General features: G+C 36.5%; 1 protein-coding gene across 2 annotated transcripts in view; it reads right to left on the bottom strand.

The window, feature by feature from the left end:
• Positions 1-19,363, bottom strand: part of GSG2_5 (Serine/threonine-protein kinase haspin) — a 31,357-nt gene extending 11,994 nt beyond the window's left edge. Inside the window, exons 1-8 of one of the 2 annotated variants that reach the window (XM_051217713.1) lie at positions 19,323-19,363; positions 17,978-18,126; positions 17,785-17,930; positions 17,540-17,748; positions 12,175-12,315; positions 6,104-6,331; positions 3,925-4,016; positions 859-1,041 (exon numbers count right to left, since the gene is read on the bottom strand). In XM_051217713.1, the coding sequence (XP_051065149.1) occupies positions 859-1,041; positions 3,925-4,016; positions 6,104-6,331; positions 12,175-12,315; positions 17,540-17,748; positions 17,785-17,930; positions 17,978-18,084 (1,106 nt within the window). In that variant the 5' untranslated portion in view covers positions 18,085-18,126; positions 19,323-19,363. Of the gene's footprint in view, positions 1-858; positions 1,042-3,924; positions 4,017-6,103; positions 6,332-12,174; positions 12,316-17,539; positions 17,749-17,784; positions 17,931-17,974; positions 18,482-19,322 lie in introns of those variants that run through there. The other variant, XM_051217714.1, reaches the window with a different exon arrangement.
• Positions 19,364-21,164: the final 1,801 nt, after the last annotated feature.

Raw genomic sequence — 21,164 nt, 5'->3', positions numbered from 1 at the left:
TTTCTTCTCATTATATGATCTGAGAAACCTCAATAGTAGTTTTTAGGAATTCGAAGATAGTAAAGACACCCCCACAAGTGTAACAAAGAATTAAATACTACTTTGCCAGTTTTAGTGCCACTCGGTGCATCGATAAAACTTGTCAATCGCCTTCGGATTCATAATCAGTAAAACTTATGACCGACTAGACATCTAGCTAAATAATGAGTGTATACTTCTGTTATAGATACAACTTCTTTTTCTGTGAAACAAGACAAAAGCCAATGGCTGAACATGTGGCTTAAATTCTTAATGGACATATATATACAGATATTGGTCAGTTCTGTTTAGCTAATATAGCTTTCTTCCTATTCATGTAGACAGGTTGGGTTTGGGTGTAGGAAATTTGTACATCACAATCGGAACCAAATTTCGCCCAAAATACCAACAACACAGAGGATGAACAATGAAAATATTGCAGACAACCTCGATAGCATTGATATTAATACAAAGTTGGATTAGTGATATTCGATTGTCGATTAAACGGTTGGATAAATATATTTATGGTTAGATGACTTAGTATATCCTAAGTTGTAACAAATCGATTGATAGCCAATGATCAGTTTCTTATAACTACTGTACAACATCGTTCATATAAATCATTATACAAACTGAACGTTAGCAATTAAACCAGGGTTCAATCCCCGGTGAGGTTGTGGATATGCATGAGGAGTCCACAATTAAGACAAAATAATTGTGTTCAGTGTTTTCTGGTTTTAAGATTTATTCTTGATATAAATTGGAAAATTCTACACATTTCAAAACATCTAACGTAACGTATTATTCAACCATTAAAAGGACCTAATCTTAATTACTTACTTAGAAACAATAACCTCTGAAAGTACTTCACTGAAAGATTTTTGTGATTCTCCATTGAATTTAATATTACCTTCAATTGGAATTAATTTAATGACTACATATTCAGTTGGATTAGATTCATCTGGACAACGAAACACTTCACCAAAGCATCCTTCACCAATTTTACTCAGATTTTTTCTACGACTAAAATAAATGTACGTAAGCATGTTTGTGTTGAGTGTGGTTTAAAACAAAACGAACAAACAAACAAGTGGACACGTAAGTTAATACTCAACAAACGTAGTCAGTTAATTAATTAGTACAATATAAATATGTTCACTTGATAGAGACCACAGAGTAGAAACTTTAGATCAGTCAGTCATATAAAACATTCGGGACGAATTCCGAAAATCTCACTTGGCTTTTGTCAAGTTGTATCACTTGTGGCATAGATGAGATATTCGTCTATAAGCTAAAAAAAAGAGTTTGCTATGTAACAATTCGCTTAATCCTACTTTATGTATGTGTAACGAGTGCTTTAAAAATAAAAAATATTCGTAGGTTTCTAGTAGTATTTAGGTACAGGTGTCTTTGTACCACTGGTCGTATATTTTGAGATTATCAAGTCAACAATTCCGAGCTTAAACTCAGAATACTAGAGTAAGTATGACAAATCGATTGACGAGGTAGTGGCTCATTATCGAATGAGACGGTTAGCACACGTATTGCATATGCTAATTCCCCGACTAGCTTGATGCGCGATGATGGCTCGTGTAGGGATGGGTTCGCAGAGGCAGTGACGCAAAGACTAAAAGCCGCTATATTACCAGTGATCAAACCAAAAATTTGGATTCGTTATGTAGACGACACCTTCGTCATCGTCAAAAAGAATGATCTGGAACAGGAGTCAAACAACAAACTAGCATTCTTGGATATATTGATCACTAGAACCGACACAGGAAAACTGGAAACTCAAGTATATAGGAAACCGACCCATACAGATCAAATTCTCAACTACAATAGCAACAACCCAAGAGCTCACAAAATCAACTGCGTACACAATTTGTTCAAGAGGGGAGAACACACTGCAGCACACTAGCAGCACGAAGAAATGAATAGAAATACCTTAAGGATGTTTTTCAGAAGAACGGCTACCCAATCAACTTCATCAAAAAGTACCAACCGCACACAGCATTAGAACTCAAGTCAAGCACAAAAATCAACAAAAGGATCACCCTACCATATATACAAGGAATATCAGAAACCGCAACAAGACTGCTGAAAACCTTCGGAATAGGTGTAGCACACAAACCGACAAAATCACTACAATCAATCCTATGCAAACCAAAAGATGAAATAACAAAGGAAAACAAATCAAACATCATCTACAAAATAAATTGTACCAACTGCGAAAAACACTACACCGGACAAAGCGGACGCCCCCTTCACCTGCGCATACATGAACACCAATTAGCAGTCAAACGGCATGATATCTCCTCACTTATATCAATACACGTGGACAACTGCGGACATTCATTCGACTGGAAAAATGTGGAAATCTTAGACAGAGGAAACTCCAAAAACACCAGAGAATTTTTAGAAGCCTGGCACTCAGATCAATCAGCAATCAACAAGCATATTGAAATCAATCCAATTTATCAACCAATCAGAAAAATCATGCACAGACATAAGAACAAAAATCAAAACAATGGGAGACACAACCAATCAACATCGAGGTGCACAGAACAAGCTTTGAAACACATATGGAGAAATTCAAACACTTCACTTCTATTTGAAGTTTGTGCTGATGATGTCGTTCAGAAGGACGATGAAAGCTCCACGACCAAACCATCCAGCCCAGAGAACAAAACTCCACCAAAATGACTCATATGTTTCCACTCTTCGACTTCCCATAGATTTTCGATTTTAAGATTGCCTTATATTTTTTATTCTAAGAATCTAGTCTTTCTCCTAGAATCATATTCTCCCTGGCTAGTGTTTCCAACTAATATCGTTACTATTGCTACTGACAGTGTTGTCACTTTTAGAACATACTGTGTGGTAATTTGAATCGATACATATATATGCCTGATCCCAAGTTACTTATGATTGATGGAACAACAGCAAGTATTATTCATTAATGGATACTGAATATTCCAACAAGGAGAGAGTCCACTATCCCTATCCAAATGCTCTCGTATGGCCATGCATACATAGCCACTGTCAGGGAAGTACTACTCGCTGCCTTTTCGTGACAGGGGTGTAGCTTATGAAATTGAGAGGACAAAAAGTGAATTTCCGGCGTTTAAACCGAGTTGGTGGGCAGGAAAAATTCACCTAGGGGGGTTCGAAAACTTTGATTTCAAACCAACGATCTACATGAACTCCAAGTTCTTGAGAGTAAAAATGACGTGTGAATCTCTTCTTGTTTATGGCTCCTAACGTTACTCCGCTGCTTTGTGGATTGGACTTCTAAGTCTAATACTTTCGAGACATAGAAGAACAATGAATAAATGTACTTATGTGCTATGTATGAAGTTATATTACTTACAAAAGTCTTTGATGATATGCAATAATTATTCTGTTGATTCTAATTAAAAAGTATACATCTATGAATATGACACAAGTCACGAACTATTAACGTCACTGTTTGATAAGCTTGGACTTCAATTAATCATGGATATTCCAAAACACTTGACAACTTCGCTATGATTAAAACGATAGAAACTGTGTAAGAGGCTTTGACGGTTAAAGTTGACTGATAATATACGCAAGTTGTGCATACATACAAGTTATTGAACTGATTAAAGTATGTTGAGAGTAATCATGCCTAGCTGAATAATTCATTCACTTGTGATAACCTGTCTACACTTACACAACTCACTAGACGACCAATCGACAATTGTATCTGTTTGCTAATGTGGTATAGCAACTCGAACTGATGTACGTACATACGAAGTTCAACGTTGTTACTGACTGACTGAGACGACCAAACCATCCAGCTCAGAGAACGAAACGCCATCAAAATGTAAAATCTACGAGTATAGACCAGGTGGAGGCAACAAAATTAGTGACGAAGTGACTTACGTTTGGATAAATAATTGTCCAAATGTTTTGTAATCGGATTGTTCACAAATTTTAAACAATGTCCCTTTAATATCTCCAGCTTCATATAAGGTCTAATGAATGGAAATAAAAATGAATGATTATTGCTTGTAAATTTTAGAATATATGATTTAATGAAGATCATTTTACTTTATACATGGTACTCGTTTTGAGCTGCCCTTACTAGGAGGTAACATTGAAAACCAAAGAGTATAAGACAGCTGAATGCGTTAGATTTAATTCTTAGCGGAATAACATGGATAGATACGATTGAAGAGTCTCAGACTGAAATGAGACATTATTTCAGTACTCCTCAGTTTCCAGTAATACTTCAACTGAAATCAATCGGCGACGAATAGGCCCTAAAAATCTAGGCACATTGTAAAATTTCACTACTTTTTGAGTTACAATTCTTCAACGACATTATTGGTTTGAACAACACTTAATTTTTACCTTTATCATCAGATTACTATCATCATTACTAATACAGAACTCAATCGTAACTGCTACCTTGACGTTATGGTCGTGCTTGCATATCGTGTTGACCCAACCAAGATATAATGTCTGGACTATCTGTTTCTTAAGATCGTACTAAGTTAGACAGGTTGATTTGATAATGGTAAGAGCAAATGTAAGAGATTTATGTCTGAGGGTGGAGTAGTACTATCGACTGTACAGGAGTATGATGGCAAGGTGTTTCCCACAGACAACCAGCAAATATAGAGATGCTACCTAACCTCAACGAAAGTAGCGGTTAAGAAAAAATCAGTCATGAAAATAGCACACATCACCTTGCCCTATATATTTATGTGACTGACGGTAAAGCCTTAAAAGTATTGAGCAAATACATGTAAAACTACTTACAAAAAAGCCGTGTGTAACCAGCCTCAAGCAGTTACTTTTTGGGCTCCGTGGTTACACTCTCACGTCGTCAAGACCACCCTTAACCTAATTTCCTTTACAAACACTTCAAAAAGAAATTCCTTCCATGATTTGGGTAGCTGGGAATTGACAAGCATGTTTATGCCTATGACAATACTCGAGATAACCTTGATCTTAATCGAACCCCACTTTTAGCGCCTATTTTTCATCTATGATTCTCGATAATAATAAAAGGTACTTTTTACCATTTATCTAGTGTTCTGATATTTTGATTGGATGATTGAGTGACATGGAAATATGATAGAATAAACAATAATACAACAGGATATACCCCAACATTATAGTGACACTCGAGCTCAGTACTATTGGGGATGGTAGATCCCCAGAACTCACTTGACAAATGTCTTATTTTTGTGATTTTATTTTAGAAATTTGGTTTTCTTGTTTTTGCACCAAATGCGCCCATTTTTACCTTAAGATTGTTTTCCCCACTTGGAAGAACCCTAAATGTTTATGGTTCGTTGTCTCTTTTAATATACTATTTTGTTACATTTCCCGGGGATATTTTTATACTGTATACATACGCTAGAGTTGTACTTGTTGTCTTTCGTGATTTTGGGTGCTTTTGAACGTGGACTTCTCCCTCTAATTAACGGGAATGGGACGCATCGGAATAGTTAGCTTATCCTGTCATTGCGTCGCTGAGTCTTCGTTCCGTTAGCCGATTTAGGTGATCTCGTAATCTCTTCAAACACAGCAAGTACTCATTACACTGTTCTGCAAACAACACCAAAGCGTAATCTGCAACTAAGATAAAGGATTGAGTGAGGAAATGTACCTAAATGCCATAGTAGGGTCTGTAACTGAAAGCGTTCGCTCCTTCTTCTCAAAATGGTCACATATAGCTATAGCTTTAGATAGCGAACTCCTACCGATTGTTTACACCAAGTGGTGTAGTTTACGAAAATATTTTGAATAAAAGCAAATCTGTGGGGCTTACACTGACTTTACGAATACGGAGAAACCTTTTATGGGATTTGGAAAGTTTTCATTTCAAACCAATAATGTAGATGAGCTCTACGACCTGGACAGATCGAATGGTATATGAACCTATTTTGGTCATTGACTACTAATAAACTGGATCTCCTAATGTTCTTACGATGTCTTGTGGATTAGACATGTAGGTCGAAGGCCAACGTAATTGTGAAGGAAATAATCGAGAAAATAAACACAATCAAACTATTTTTTAAAAAAAAAACCATAATAGCAGTTAAATTACCATATATGAACGATTCAATATCATATTTTCGCAACGAAAACGTCTTGTAAGTCGTTTTGTGTATGATCCAGATTTCTTACCAGCTTTCACTTTATTCACTGTAGAAAATGATGAATGAAATGAAATTTGATCATGTTCAATCTGTTGGTTTGTAGATGCAGTAGACAAATTACAACATTGTAATACATGTGAAGAATTTAAAGGCATTTGATCTATGCCATGAGTAACCTTTAATAATAAGAATACAACATTTAAAATTGATGCGAATTTATGTATTTATCATTCGAAATGAAATAAATTATGCAAAAAGAACTTCAACAAATATATAACTGAATATAATTTATAAACTGGAACAATCAATTGAATGAAATTCATCACCCTACATCAACTTCATTGACTACGAAAAAGCATTTGATAGCGTGGACAGAACAACACTATGGAAACTTCTTCGACACTACGGCGTGCCTCAGAAGATAGTCAATATCATACAGAATTCATATGATGGATTAAAATGCAAAATCTTGCATGGAGGACAGTTGACAAACTCGTTCGAAGTAAAGATCGGTGTCAGACAAGGTTGCTTACTCTCACCCTTTCTCTTTCTCCTGGTGATCGACTGGATCATGAAGACGTCAACATCTGAAGGGAAGCACGGGATACAGTGGATATCTAGGATGCAGTTGGACGATCTAGACTTCGCAGATGATCTGGCCCTCCTATCGCAATCGCAACAACAAATGCAGGAGAAAACGACCAGTGTAGCAGCAGCCTCAGCAGCAGTAGGTCTCAACATACACAAAGGGAAAAGCAAGATTCTCCGATACAACACAGCATGCACCAATCAGATCACACCTGACGGAAAAGCCTTAGAAGATGTCAAAACCTTTACATATCTGGCCAGTATCATTGATGAACACGGTGGATCTGATGCAGATGTGAAGGCGCGGATCGGCAAAGCAAGAGCAGCATATTTACAACTGAGGAACATCTGAAACTCGAAGCAACTGTCAACACTAAGGTCAGGATTTTCAATGCAAATGTCAAGACAGTTCTACTGTATGGGGCGGAAACCTGGAGGACTACGAAAGGCATCATCCAGAATATAAAAGTGTTTATTAATAGTTTTCTACGCAAAATACTTCGGATTCATTGGCCAGACACTATCAGCAACAACCTACTATGGGAGAGAACAAAGCAGATTCTAGTGGAGGAAGAAACCACGAAGAAGCTCTGGAAGTGAATAGGACACACTGAGGAAAGCACCCAACTACGTCACAAGACAAGTCCTCACCCGGAACCATCAAGGCAAGGTCAAAGGAGAAGAGGAAGAACAAAGAACACATTACGCCGAGAAATGGAAAGACATGAGAACAATGCACAACAATTGGATCGAACTAGAAAGGAAGGCCCAGGATAGAGTGTGTTGGAGAATGCTGGTCAGCGACCTATGCTCCATTAGGAGTAACAGGCTGAAAGAAGAAAAAGAGGATAACTTATAAACAATTTTCTACGTAAGATACTGAATGTCCGTTGGCCGGACATTATTAGTAACAGCTTACTATGAGAGGGAACAAACCAGTTTCCAACTGAGGAGGAAATTAGGGAAAGACGTTGGAACTGAATAGGACATACATTGAAGAAATCATCAAACTGCATCATGAGGCAAGCGCTAACTTGGAATTCTGAAGGGAAACGAAAAAGAGGAAGGCCAAAGAACATACTGCGTCTAGAATTGGAGGCTGAATAGCACCTGGAAACAACTTGAAAGATTGCCCAGGACAGATTTTGTTAGAAAACGCTGGTTAGCGGCCCTATGCTCCTCCATGAGGGGTAACAGTCATAATTAAGTAACAACTTCTTAATGATTCAAGATTAGTGAATCCCATTGAATACAATACAGACTAATACTAGACAAACACCAGGATGGAGCGGCCTCTTAGCGTTTAAGGTGTTTGGCTTTAACCCATTAAGTTCCAGGTTCGAAACTTGCTCCACCTAGTTCGGTTTGATCGACCGGGTATTATCACTATCGGTCACATTAAGTGTGACTCATACCCAAGCGGCTGGCGAATCAATTGATGAAAATCTAGTTAAATATCTATTGAGAACCAGAGAGCACTAGATAGCTGCTTCCTTTCAGTGTAGGACTCCTTAACAGTACACATTCACGACCCCAAGGTTCTATGTTCGATTCCCGGTGGGGATGAATGGATAGATATTTAACTAAAATCAGTCAGTAATGTAATCTACCAGACCGACAACATGCTTCTTCAATGAGAAATGGAGCAAGGTGATGATAGTGAGTTTTGTCTTGGTATAAATGATGGTTATCTAATGTGAAAGAAAAACAGTAGAGATAAGCATACTGAAGACACATGTTTTATACAACATAACTATAGCATATTGAACTTTAATTAACTAATCTATTCCAAAATAAATAGACACTTTGTTCTATATACAATCACATGTTCATCATAAATGACAGGCCGTAATTGAGTTTAATATTTTGTGATACATTGGGGTCAATCAGAAATTGGTGAAATGAAAAGTGTACGAGATTGGTTGAGAAATGACTTACATTTCTGAAAAATGAGATATACCACTAGTGATTTAATCTTTTAGTAAATATATGTACGATTTTACATACATTCCCGATTCGGTTTCTTTTCCACTCAAATAGCTGTTTTGGCTCGTGCATAAGAAACCTATATGTCAGCATTAGAATCAGACACCGAACAACAACGATTTTTCTGTCATCTAAAACTATACTCGACATCCAAATGAATCATTTCAAAACGAACTGCGGTTGATCTGAATACTTAACCCTGTGGATAATCAACGACAACATCATTCTGTTTAAGTTCTCCCGCCTCCATAGGTGGTTTGACAAAGTAGGGTAGTCGACCACGTTGAAAGTCATTCAGTACACGCTTAGCAGTGGTGTTTAAATCCGGCTCACCAGCCTTTAGTAATTTACCACTTTGTCGAGCTAAGGTTTCTAAAAATAATTCTGGATAGTCATTCCATAATAAAGGTGTAGTAGAGGATTGTGATAAAATTGAACTGATATCCTTACTACTTTCATTATTTACTTCATTATCCGTAATTTGCTTTTGCAAATAATTCTGAACATCGTCTGATGACAGTGGTGGTAGATTATACTTGGCTTGTAGAAATTCTGGTTTAACACGTTCCAATACATCACGAATATACAGATCAGGCTGCTGTAAGTACTCTACTCTCACAACTCCTTTCATAACTAATTCTGCTTCAGTATTACCATCAGGATAGACAACTCCGGGACAATCGATTAAGAATATAGATTTCATTAGAGTAACATACTGCCATACTTTTGTTTCGCCAGCCAACGGGGCGACATTACAAGCTTTTTTATTTCTAAGAGCATTAATGATGCTACTTTTTCCAACATTTGGATAACCAATGATACCAACTGATATTTGTGGTCGTTCTTTACTATGAAGTGATGCCATTTGCCTTAAAAGACCCATGAGAGCCACTTTACCCAAAGGCTTAGTCATATCAGCGTGGAATATAAGTGTAGGATATTCTTCAGATAAGATAGCTTTCCATCGTTTTGTTATCCACACGGGGACTAAATCCACTTTGTTGTCGATGAATATCCGGAAGAAATCATCAAGGACTTATCAATGGACGTACCAGATAAAGACCAATCCATTACTGATGTGATTTCTTCTACTGATACCGGTTTCGCAGAAGATTTATCCGAGACAGACTGTAGTGATGGAGAGTTGGAATCAAGTAACGTACTCAACATTAAAGCCATAACAATTGGCGACATGGTGGAGAAAAATTTTGAACCTTGTAATTGGACGAGATTCAGGCTAATTGTTTCGACCAATCAGCATCCAGAATGTCATCAGCGTCCTTGAGCAACATTGGTCATTCTTCCTGCAGTTAATTGTCATTGCTGGTGCAGAAAAGAAAAAAATGACTACGTTTTCCGGCCAATTACAGCTTCTACTTGAGCAACAACAGCAGTGCTTCAAAAATAGCCAGTTAAATGTTTTAGAAAATTTACGCACACTGTTGGTAAATCTTCCATGTTTCGGAGATGCAACAGAAGTTGGTAAGTTCATTTCTCATCTGCAGACTGAGCTGGAAAACAACTGCAGAACATATGAAGCTGTTTATAAAAGCCTCTGTGAATCCCGGACGACCAGTGATGTAAACGAGACAGTTATTCATGATCCGCCCAGTTGTCCAGAAATGTCAAATTCCGAAACATTCCCTGTCGTGGGTTCAAATCCCACTGTTCCTGAAACGTGTACAGACAGTGATGTACCCAGCTCACAGGAAGATCTCTCATTAAATGCTCATAAATTAATTGCAGTACCCGCCCACGACGGAACAGAGAACAAATCGTGCAGTACACTGAATCCAGCTGTTTCAAATGGTCTTCATCATTCAACAACAGAAGATTCTGATGAATCTTATTATCTAGATCCTCTTGTACCAGAAAATGTGTTAGATGCACCAAATGATGATCAGAAGTTTAATACAATTTTGATAGATGTTAATTATCCCAGTGATCAACTATTCACAAATGAGATTTTCAAGGAATTCTATGATAATGTTCCAAAAGAATCAAACGTTGATGACTTCATATCAAGCGACATTGATCCCCACTATTTAATCACTTTCAGTGACTTCTCTGTTCACTCTGACAATTATGTGTTAAATAAAGTCAAATTAATTCTAACTTGGGAATATGAGGACCCAACATTATTTCGTGGGGGAGGATGAACCCAGAAAATTTCAAAATCCGGATATGAACTCCGGATCTTCAAAAAAAGGGGAGGTGTTGTGGATGCGGAGGAATAGACCAATAATTATCATGTTAAGTCCAATGGTGTCCTTGGACTTTAAATGGACATTTTCTATTGGTCGATATCTGTTCACTTGTTGAATATTGTACAAAATGTTGTTTTCTATTTTATGGTACGATGTGGTGTGCTTTATTGGTATATAAACAAAGTATGTTTGAAATATAATGATTCATATCTCAGAGGCTGTGGCTTGTGTTCTGGACTCAACTGGCTGGGCTGGACAGGGAAGCAGGACCAATCAGAACTGTAGGCCGTTCGTTCGTGTTTACGTGTCACTGTGGTCGATCGATAACACAGGGTAAAAATCGACCTCAACATAAAGCCATAACAGTGTCAAAGAAGGGGAATAAATCCTAGTTTCCTATTTAATAATACAGTCACAATACATACATTTTACACTTCCCTCCCTCGTTGAGAGTTGACTATTTTCTTTTTTGTTAATTACGCGTGAATAAGTATAGGCCAGCTTAATCTCCTTACTGAAACTCTCTTTTTGTACCATCTCAATAATATTACATTAGGCAATTCCTAAAGGATTATCATTGGTTATTTTTTACCACGGAAAGGCTTTCATTTACAAAGACATATATGTCGGTGTGAGGTCACGGATTGGCAAAGCAAGGACACGGTTTCTACAGCTGAAGAACATATGGAAATCAAAACAACTGTCAGACAACACCAAAGTCAGAATTTTCAATACAAACGTAAAGACAGATATACTGTGTGGAGCTAAAACTTGGAGAACTAATTTAACCATCATCAAAAAGCGACATGTATTTTTGAACAGTAGTCTGCGCAAGATCTTCAGATCCGTTACTCAGACGCTATCAGCAACGACTCACTTTTGCAGGGAACAAACCAGCTTCCAGTTAGAGAGGAAATTAGGAAAAGACATTAGAGGTGGGTAGGACATACACTGAGGGAATCATCAAGCTGGATCATGATGCAAGCCGTAACTTAGAATCATCAAGGCAAAAGGAGGAGAGGATCAAAGAACACATTGGGCCGGGAATCGGAGGCAGATATTAAAAGAACAAATATTCCAGGACAGAGTGGGTTGGAGAATCTTGGTCGACGACCTATGTTGCATGGACGATAACAAGCGAAGTTACTAAGATATATACTGTGAGTAAACAATACATCTTTTATGTAATAAGCAAAATTTAATAAGAATGAGTCGACAACTGAAATTATATCACTTACTAATTCCTTCTTATTATATGTAGAAATAGAGTGATAGGATGGTGTTAAAGTTTGTTGACAATTTACTTGTGGTGAACTATTTCCCATTTTAAAATTCACATTAGATTTTCGATTTGTGAATACTGGATGAATAGGTGTAACCTAAAATATTTTAAAAACGAATATTTAGGTTTTATTGTCAAAAAATAATAATAATAGCACCAATAATAATAATAATACGGATGTAACGACTGACTTTAGTGGGTTGGAGAATTCTGGTCGGTGGCCTATGCTCCATTGGGAGTAACAGGCCTATGTAAATAAAGACCGACTTTTTTTCTTCATTTTACTGATAGGAAAGAAATAAGTGTCTCAGTGAAAGTTTTGACAACACAGGTAACATGGTTGAATAAATGTCAATCGAGGTAATTATATCGATGCTGAATTTATATCAGTTACCAGAGTATTAAGGTTAATGAGAATTACATGGTAATTCTGTAGTGAAGCCTTATCTAATAACTGAAAGATGGTGCAAAACATAGCATTAAAAATTCTCATAGATCAGTATAAATTATTCAGGAAACTGAATTATTACGTAATAGATTAATAGTTTGGATAGATGATAAAGGGAATTTTCAAGATATGACGATTCATAGACGGAGTCACTTTTATTGATACGAACAAATCTAAATAAAAAAGGATAAGAATTGAACACTTCAGAAATTACCATGGATGCTTTTAGATTTTAGCAGTCTTATTTAAATCAACATACGTTTGCAAACCTATCACTTTATTGAAAGGCGGCAACAATATTCATGGATAGATACTAGTAAACACTAATTTTAATTTAAAAAACATTTATTGATAAGTATCAGATCTGCTCCACAATCAGTACACTACTAGTTGTAATTAAAACTTACCTATTTGTTTTGAGTGTTTTATTAGGTTGAGGTTATCCACTTTAATAACAACAATCAGTGTAGTTATACAAACTATGTTAGTCAAATTAATTTAATGGTGATTATATTAAGAGTACAGCTCATATTGACTTGAATGAACAAAAGCAGTAATATGAAAGTATTTGACTGAAACAATAAAAATAACATGGTGACATAGAAAGATATCCTTATTTATTTGGATATATAAACATTGGTACAAGAGGGAACCAAATAGATATGCGTCACACAATAACAGTGAGGCCAGTAGCAGTTATTATTGATTTGTGTGAAGGCTGCGATACTGCCCGAGCACCCAAACCGAAGTAGGTGGTTTTCTTAGAGGACCACACCCGGAGCCTTTGACCTAAAGGTCTAGTCCACAAGGTAATGGAGCAATGTAAGGAGATTCAGTCCCATGCTAGCCGATGACCAAAAATTGGTTCATACATCTTTGGTTCCCTCGGGATACTGGAGCTCATGTGCACCATTCATTTGTAATCAGGGTTTTCCAACTCCCCTGGGTGGACCATCCATGTCCATCAACCCGTTTAAAGCGTCGGACATTCGCTTTTCTTAGTCTCAACTTTGTAAACACCCCCGCCGCGACAAGGCAACGAGTAGGACTGCCCTGGCAGTGACTGTATACGTGTGGCCACGTGAAAGCGTTTCGAGGAGAGCGGACTCTTCCCACCCTCGGCCGCACCAAAGTATTTAATAATAAAAATCCCTTCGTTTGGTTGTAGATATGAATCCTATTTGCTCACTCTAGTTTGAATGACCAGATTTTAATTACTGGCCTTCGCATGAAATTATAGCTTAAAATGCAAGTATACAAGCTAATAATTAATGAACAAGTTACATTATTTGATACTTAATAAGTTCCATTTTCATTCTTGACCAACGCTACTTTTAATTTGATAAAAAATTTAGTTATTTTATCACATTTTAACCTTTTTGTCAATAAAAATACAAGGTCTATTTGTCTGTCATATGCTCTACAGTTATGATGTCTACTTGATCCGCAATCCACAGCTGACTAGATTGAAAATACCTAAAATTGATGTATTGGCAAGAAAAGAACAAGTTTCTGGGTAGTGTATTTGTCCACGAGTGATCGGGACGTCTAACTGGGGAGCAGCTGTATTATCTAGTCGAATTATTAATTGATTGGTCTGGATTGTTTAAACAGGACCGATGACTTCCTAATACCCAATGAATATGATCTCCCTTTGACCAATAAAGCAATGAAAGTGAGAAAATAATCGGCATCAATACTTAACGTCTATAGGTCTAAGATGCATCTCCTAAAGCAAGAATAGAACAAAAATACAACAGATAAACTTCTGTTGTTCAGTTCTGTACATATATCAAGAATCATATGATAAGATAAATTAATTATCTGAGTACATAGCATTGTAAATACGGAAGTATAATGTACACATGACTATACCATAAGTGGAGAATTAAATATTAGGTCCGTAATAAATCTACGACAGAGAACAGTAGCTGATATAACTAACGAAAGCTTACAAATAGGAGAATATAAGAATACAGTAAAAATATAAAATAATAATAGGTTATGCATTGGCAAAAGTGTTTCCAATCATGCGCCTATACTGTCAGCGACTGAACGTAATACAACTGTACAAGTGGATGATTAAAAACACAACACTATTATTTAATATGGGTGAAAATCTACAATCATTGTAAATCACTCACTAATAATCAATTCATTATGTACTCTGTCTTTAGATTTTCTATAACAACTCAAAGTTAACAACAGAGACATATAACACTTCAAAATATACAGTATAATTGTTCAAAGGACTTAATAGATATATTTTATGCAGAAACGATATATAATATTGATTGTGAGCATCAACTTTTAAAGAGAATTCAGCGAATATGAAATCTGACAGTATAAAATTATTGTTAGTTAATTATATGTGGTATTATTAAGTGGGAAACTTCTGTATGTTTTATAATGACTTGGAAGTTAGAAACTGTCTCTCACTCTCATTCGCTCTTGAACAACTCACCCTATGTCAAATAACGAGTAAAGACATATCATTTAGTGACCAACCAGAGTTTGATGTTTTCAGTTCTAAGTAAAATTTTATGTATGAAGACTACTAAAACTAACCAACTAATTCCAAATGCCCTGTTACGGCCGAGACTGGGGAAAGTCCGTTCTCCGTTCTCTCGAAATGCTCTCAAGTAGCCTGTAGTGACTCACATTTATCACGAGAATACGACTGGTTTAATAAAAACAATTATTATTATAACCAACTGTACCAGTGTTTGTTTTAATGTGCTTTTGTTTGACTGTGCTAATAACAGCTATATTGTGCTTCCATTCATATACACACACTTTGATTGTGACTTCGCGCGAATTCGGTTACGTTCTGTAACCAAGCTTGTATCCTGACACGATCTCGGTATCCTTTCGATGCCACGAGATCGCCAGCGAATATATCTCGATTTGGTCCATTAATTGCCTTCTGATATTTGGCTTCTCGGGGATTTTATGGATTTATTTGGTTACGTCCAACCTTCGCCTTCTGATTAACTTGGCACGTGTTTTTTGGTAGCGGTGTTCATAGTCAATCTCGACTCGACACCACGCTACAAGCCACGTGGAAACAACAAATGCCAGAGAAGTCTTAATCACTGCCTTTTTGTGGCATTATTGTTGTTTATGAAGTTGAGAGAACGAAATGCGGACATTCGGCGCATTAACGGGATCGGTGGATACGGAGGATCCACCTAGAGGAGTTTGGAAACCCTGATTCCAAACTAATGGCGTACATGTGCCCCAGGATCCTAAGGAAACAAATGGCGTATGAACCAATTGTTGGTTACGGGCTACCATGGGGCTGAATCTCCTTACGTTGTTCCTCTGCTTTGTAGATCAGACCTTTAGATCAAAGGCTCGGGGTGTGGCTCTCTAAGAAAACCACCTGTTTCGGTTTAGGCATCCGGACAGTATCACAGCCCTCACATAAATCGAATGATTTGTGGTGCATATCTGTTTGGTGCCTCCTTGTACCAATGTTTATGTTTTTAAATAAATAAGTCCAACTAATAAAAAGGAGAATAGTTCTCGAGAATGAAACTTAAAGGTTTGAAAATTTAGTGCCTTGGTTACAAATATTTCACTGAATCTAAGTTATACATTCAAACTGTTTGAAAAAACCAAAATGACAGTTTTGAGTACAATTTTCACACACACTTTCTGCAAACGCAAAGTTAGTTAGACATTGGATTCCAATCAATATAGCTTATTTCAGTATTAATGGCAATATGACTTCAGAATTATGTTACATTGAGGGTTATCAGTAGGATGTCATGTATTCTTTCACAAAAGTTTGGATCTATTCGAATGAGCTCAAGACGAAGCTAATAGTAGGCATGGTGGTAAACTGTGTCGTTTTCAGTTTCACGTGTGGATAACATTAAGAGCGGTTATAGCTGAGGTCAGTTGTTATTTCACATTTGTCCATATTTCTTTTTTAGGTACTTGGGAAGGAAATCAGATAGTGATTATATTAACTTGGGATTATGACCTCAATGTCTAAGAGGAAACCACTTGTGGACAGAAAAACAACTTTTTCTGAGTGGTTTTAGATGTATCGGCGCAGTACTTTTGAGGCCTTACCGCTAGCTACAGAAGTTTGTGATACAAAGTGAGGTGTGTGTTTTTTAAAGGAGAATTTTCCTAACCTCTTGCTTTTCTGTTGTAAGAAAGCAATAACCTTGAAGATACTGGTTGTCTGAGGGAAACTCCACCCTTCATTTTCCAGTGCAGTCAGTAGTAGGACTTCGACTTTATGCCTTAAGTTTCTATTGCTGGTCTTACTTTTCTCAAACTGACCTGCCTAGCGTAGTAGAACCTGAAGTAACGAATTTTTCAGGCAATATGGCTCGACTGAGTCATCATGATGTGCAAACTCAACCACTTTGAAGCAGTAGCTGTGGTCGAGGTATGTTATTGATCAGGGCCGTCGACAATTTTGTAAATTTATTTGATATGGACCTAACAATAACTCGCGGAACTCATTCAGTTGCAATTGGGAGCAAAAATAAGATCAAGAAAAGAAGAACAATTGCAACATAAGTAGATTCGACGTATACAAAACAGAAATTAATTAGATGACCAGAAATTTTGATCTGAATAGATATTAGATTTCTGTGCCCATGAAATAGGTAGATCTCTATTAGAAGTTATAAATTAGGATTCAAGAGTTGAAAAGACAGAGGCACTTTGATTTCATACTTTATGTTACAACTGTTCCAAATCGCTCAAGAACTCATCTGTAAAATACCGCGTAAACTGACCAGCATGTAACGAATGATATTAAAAGCTAATAAGGATTAAACATTGACTGAAATAAGCAAAATTATACAGGGGTTTGGATTATGATCCGCTTGGACAAAAGGCAACTAACCTGAAGAGTATTCACTAAAGCATCACCTGATACAATTTTAGGTGCTGGTAAATCATGAGCATTTTTATGCGACTTCAAGGTGGAAAGGGAGTTTGAAGGTCCAGGAGTACTACAGAATGCAGTAGATGAACTAATGCAAATATCATAAGGTTTGGTTTTTACAACCAAATTTGGGAGATACTCAGGTGGGGTATTACGTTCTTTCTTACCTGTAAATAATTGTTAAATGATAAAATCCAGCTTACAATTCGCTAGTTGATAGTGAAAACTAGATGTATGGTTACTAAGATCCGATTCCACAACTAGTTCATGTTTTTCATACGAAGAAAAGTCTGGAATAAGTTCACCGACTTTATGAGTCACACGGTCTTGTCTGTCCTTCCGTTTCTCTCTTTAAGAAAATATAATAATAAGTCTTTTCATGAAAGTTATTACAACTTTACTCCAAGTGATTTGGTAGATGAGTCAGAGAATAGGTCACTAGATATATTGGAAATATCAAGTTTACGAGAGAAACTTTGAAAAAGGTCTTCGCACGAAGACATCAGAGAATTTGTATTCACTGAAAGTGAAAGCAAAGGCAAGACCTGAAAAAGAAAGATGGTATTAAAAGGTTTATATCAATAAGTAGTTATACTTAGTTGCAGAATTATAGTTTACACTGGTACTACTGTTACTACAGAATACGTTCGTAGGCCACACAGACAGAATACAAAAGCATGTATTTATACTGAGGCAATCTGCTAGTACCGAATAAGCTAAGAGTGATATTTCGCGCTCTGAACTGTGGAATATTATTTCACCATAACTACAATAGTAGTATCATGTTGGGATGACATATGAACTGCAATTAAATAGCTGAGTACTTCGGGATAATAATGGGATGAATAAAAACCACATCCCAAGAACAGAGTATGGACAAACGTAACCCTTAGATTACCTCCGTACTTGAACATTAATCATTAATTTAGAGGTTCTTGATTGAACTATACAGAATATACAATTTCGCTTGACGAAAACTATGATGTGATAAAACCTGACCCCATCCGAAGGAATACATTTTTGAGTTACACAAGGTGTCATCTAAGTTTAAAATGTCATCTTAATATTGTTGTAAAGCGATACTTAGGTCCATATGGAAAGGATATAGAGTAACTGTAATTAAAAGGCTATTGTCCGAAGTTTTGCACAGATTATTGTCAATAAGTTAACCGAGCACGTGCACGCTGATCAACTCTAAGATGTGCTAAACGTAAATGGCAGTCGACTAAGTAAACTGCTTTACATCAAGACCTGAATTTTTACAGTGAACTTAAACGAAATACGACTGTGGAAAAAAATTAAGGTAAAGAGAACGTCAGTGACCGTATGGAACCACAAAGACGGGTGTTCTGGTGTTAAACAGAAAGATGCTGCAACATTTTTACTTTCGCATAATCTTAAAGTTGGTTTAAGGACTAAATATTGCTGAAAATACGTCTTGTTATAAAAGTACACATCACACTACATATAACGCTGATCAACAACCAAGCCATTCAAAAGATTGTACACACAGCTGTATTCCCTATCCGCCCAGATTTTTACCAAAATTGGGAGATTGGGTATAGTTGTGAATTATCCACAAATTGTATCGATATATCGATACGGTACCGACTTGTACGTACAAGTCTCTGATAATGCGCTAGACGAATACTTTTTCACCATTTATATAACAACACTAATGGTTTCGACACTTCCACTTCCTTAACGGAACCCCGACTATTTTTCTCCAATTACGACCCACCTTTTGTGAAACTACCTCCTCGGATAGGTCAGCGTCTCATCGCTTTGTTAAAACAAAGAGCCACTATATTTAACTTAGGTGTTCTTAGCACATAGCCGACATTGTAATCCCTAATTTCGGCACACCTAATGATGTTTTTGTTTAGTCCCTGCCCAACTCTTTACTACACTTGTTCAATGATTAATTGTATTCACAAATTTCGATCTGCTGACGGCTCAGAACTGTTTCATGCGTGAAGAATTTTATATCCTTGGAGTCACTTATGAGTTACTTGAAATAAACAGGCGAATAATAAATTGGTATACAAAGTTTATCACTCCATATAAGTGCTTATTTTCCACTTGACTAAAAAGTGGGTTGAAGTATACCTGTGTGATGATTATTTTGCCAGAGCTTCCTATGAAACGACGTTTTACTAGCCATTATAATTGCTTTGATGTGAACATGCCTGAACGTACTTCAAAATTTTTTGATGGCTGTGCATTTTCAATTTTTATTTGTATCCTTCAAACTTCCAAGGTTTGTTTCATATGCTTCATCTCTTTGTTAATGTATTTGAGTGATTTCTAAGTTCAGTTGTTGTATGGTGTCTGGGTGCGATATATTCATAAGATTTCTCGTGTGTTTGGTCTTTCACTGCGTCAATAACTTCTATTGGGTTCGCGATAATACATGGGTGTCGGTGATCTGTACCTGTGATTGAACTCTAATCGGGTTCGACCTAGACTGGTAGGTAATACCACCTACGTCCAACTCACATCTCACAGTTAATACTTAACCTGATTCAACCTGTCGTAACGCCTAATTGACATGACTATTATAGTGGCAGTATGAAACAAACATTCTTAAACCAATCGTGTTGTAAGATGCATTTTGAGGGTTTTGTGTAATTATTTTAAAAAATCCCTCATATCTAAATTTTATAATTTATTCTTTAATGTTTCTTCAGCTATACACCCCGCTAATCTTTTTGTTCTGGATGAGTAGGAGAAATTTTTATCGTAATTCTTGTTTTTATTACGTTTTCACCGAATTTCTATGGTTCTAACGAACTAAATCTACGTCGTTTTGCCTGAGATTTTGTTCATTTCCCCTTCTCATCGTTTTTCTTGGACCGACTGGAGTTGTTTACTTTTTGATTATTGATCCAAGTACACTTCCAGAAATGGAAACACTCAGTGTCACAACAAGTAATTAAGCTAACGATTCTTTAGAACATGCTGTACATGATTCATGTCAAAGCACAGAACAGAACTCCCTTATTATAGAAACTTATTTTGTGACTGTATTGCTCGTATTGCTTTACAATCTATCCACCGAATGCTAATCAAATTTAATTATTTGAGTTTATCAGACACTTACTGGTTGCCGTTGTTCAACTTGATGAATAATATGATTGGAGCTAAGTGACATTTGTTGTGTTGTTCTTTGCAAAATTTAAACTCGGACTAGTTTTGATATGATTATTTATTCTTTGAAGAAACAACTTACACTGAGGGGCGGAGATCCGGAAAATTTGATTTTTCTACTCATTGGGATATTCCAAATAAATTTATTTGTTTATAGATTAGTAATGTTTCGAGGTTTAGGATACTATTCAATCATCTAATCATCTATTATTAGGTGTGAAAATTTCCGAACTGTTATATTATTTTATTGGCGTAAATACACCTCTTTTACCAACTGTCGTTTAAAACACATCATGGATTTTAAACTCACTGTTCGTCCTCAATCATGTCTTCGTCATCCCGTCTGTTCATTAACTCTTTAGATACTTTTGTATTAAGGCCTCTGTTATATCTGGAAGGTTTTGCTTGACATACCACGTATAACGTGATTAAT

This window comes from Schistosoma haematobium, chromosome 5, assembly GCF_000699445.3.
Source record: "Schistosoma haematobium chromosome 5, whole genome shotgun sequence".
NCBI classification, from domain to species: domain Eukaryota; kingdom Metazoa; phylum Platyhelminthes; class Trematoda; order Strigeidida; family Schistosomatidae; genus Schistosoma; species Schistosoma haematobium.
Note: the sequence above shows the minus strand (reverse complement) of the source record. Positions and strands in the feature narration are given on the sequence as shown.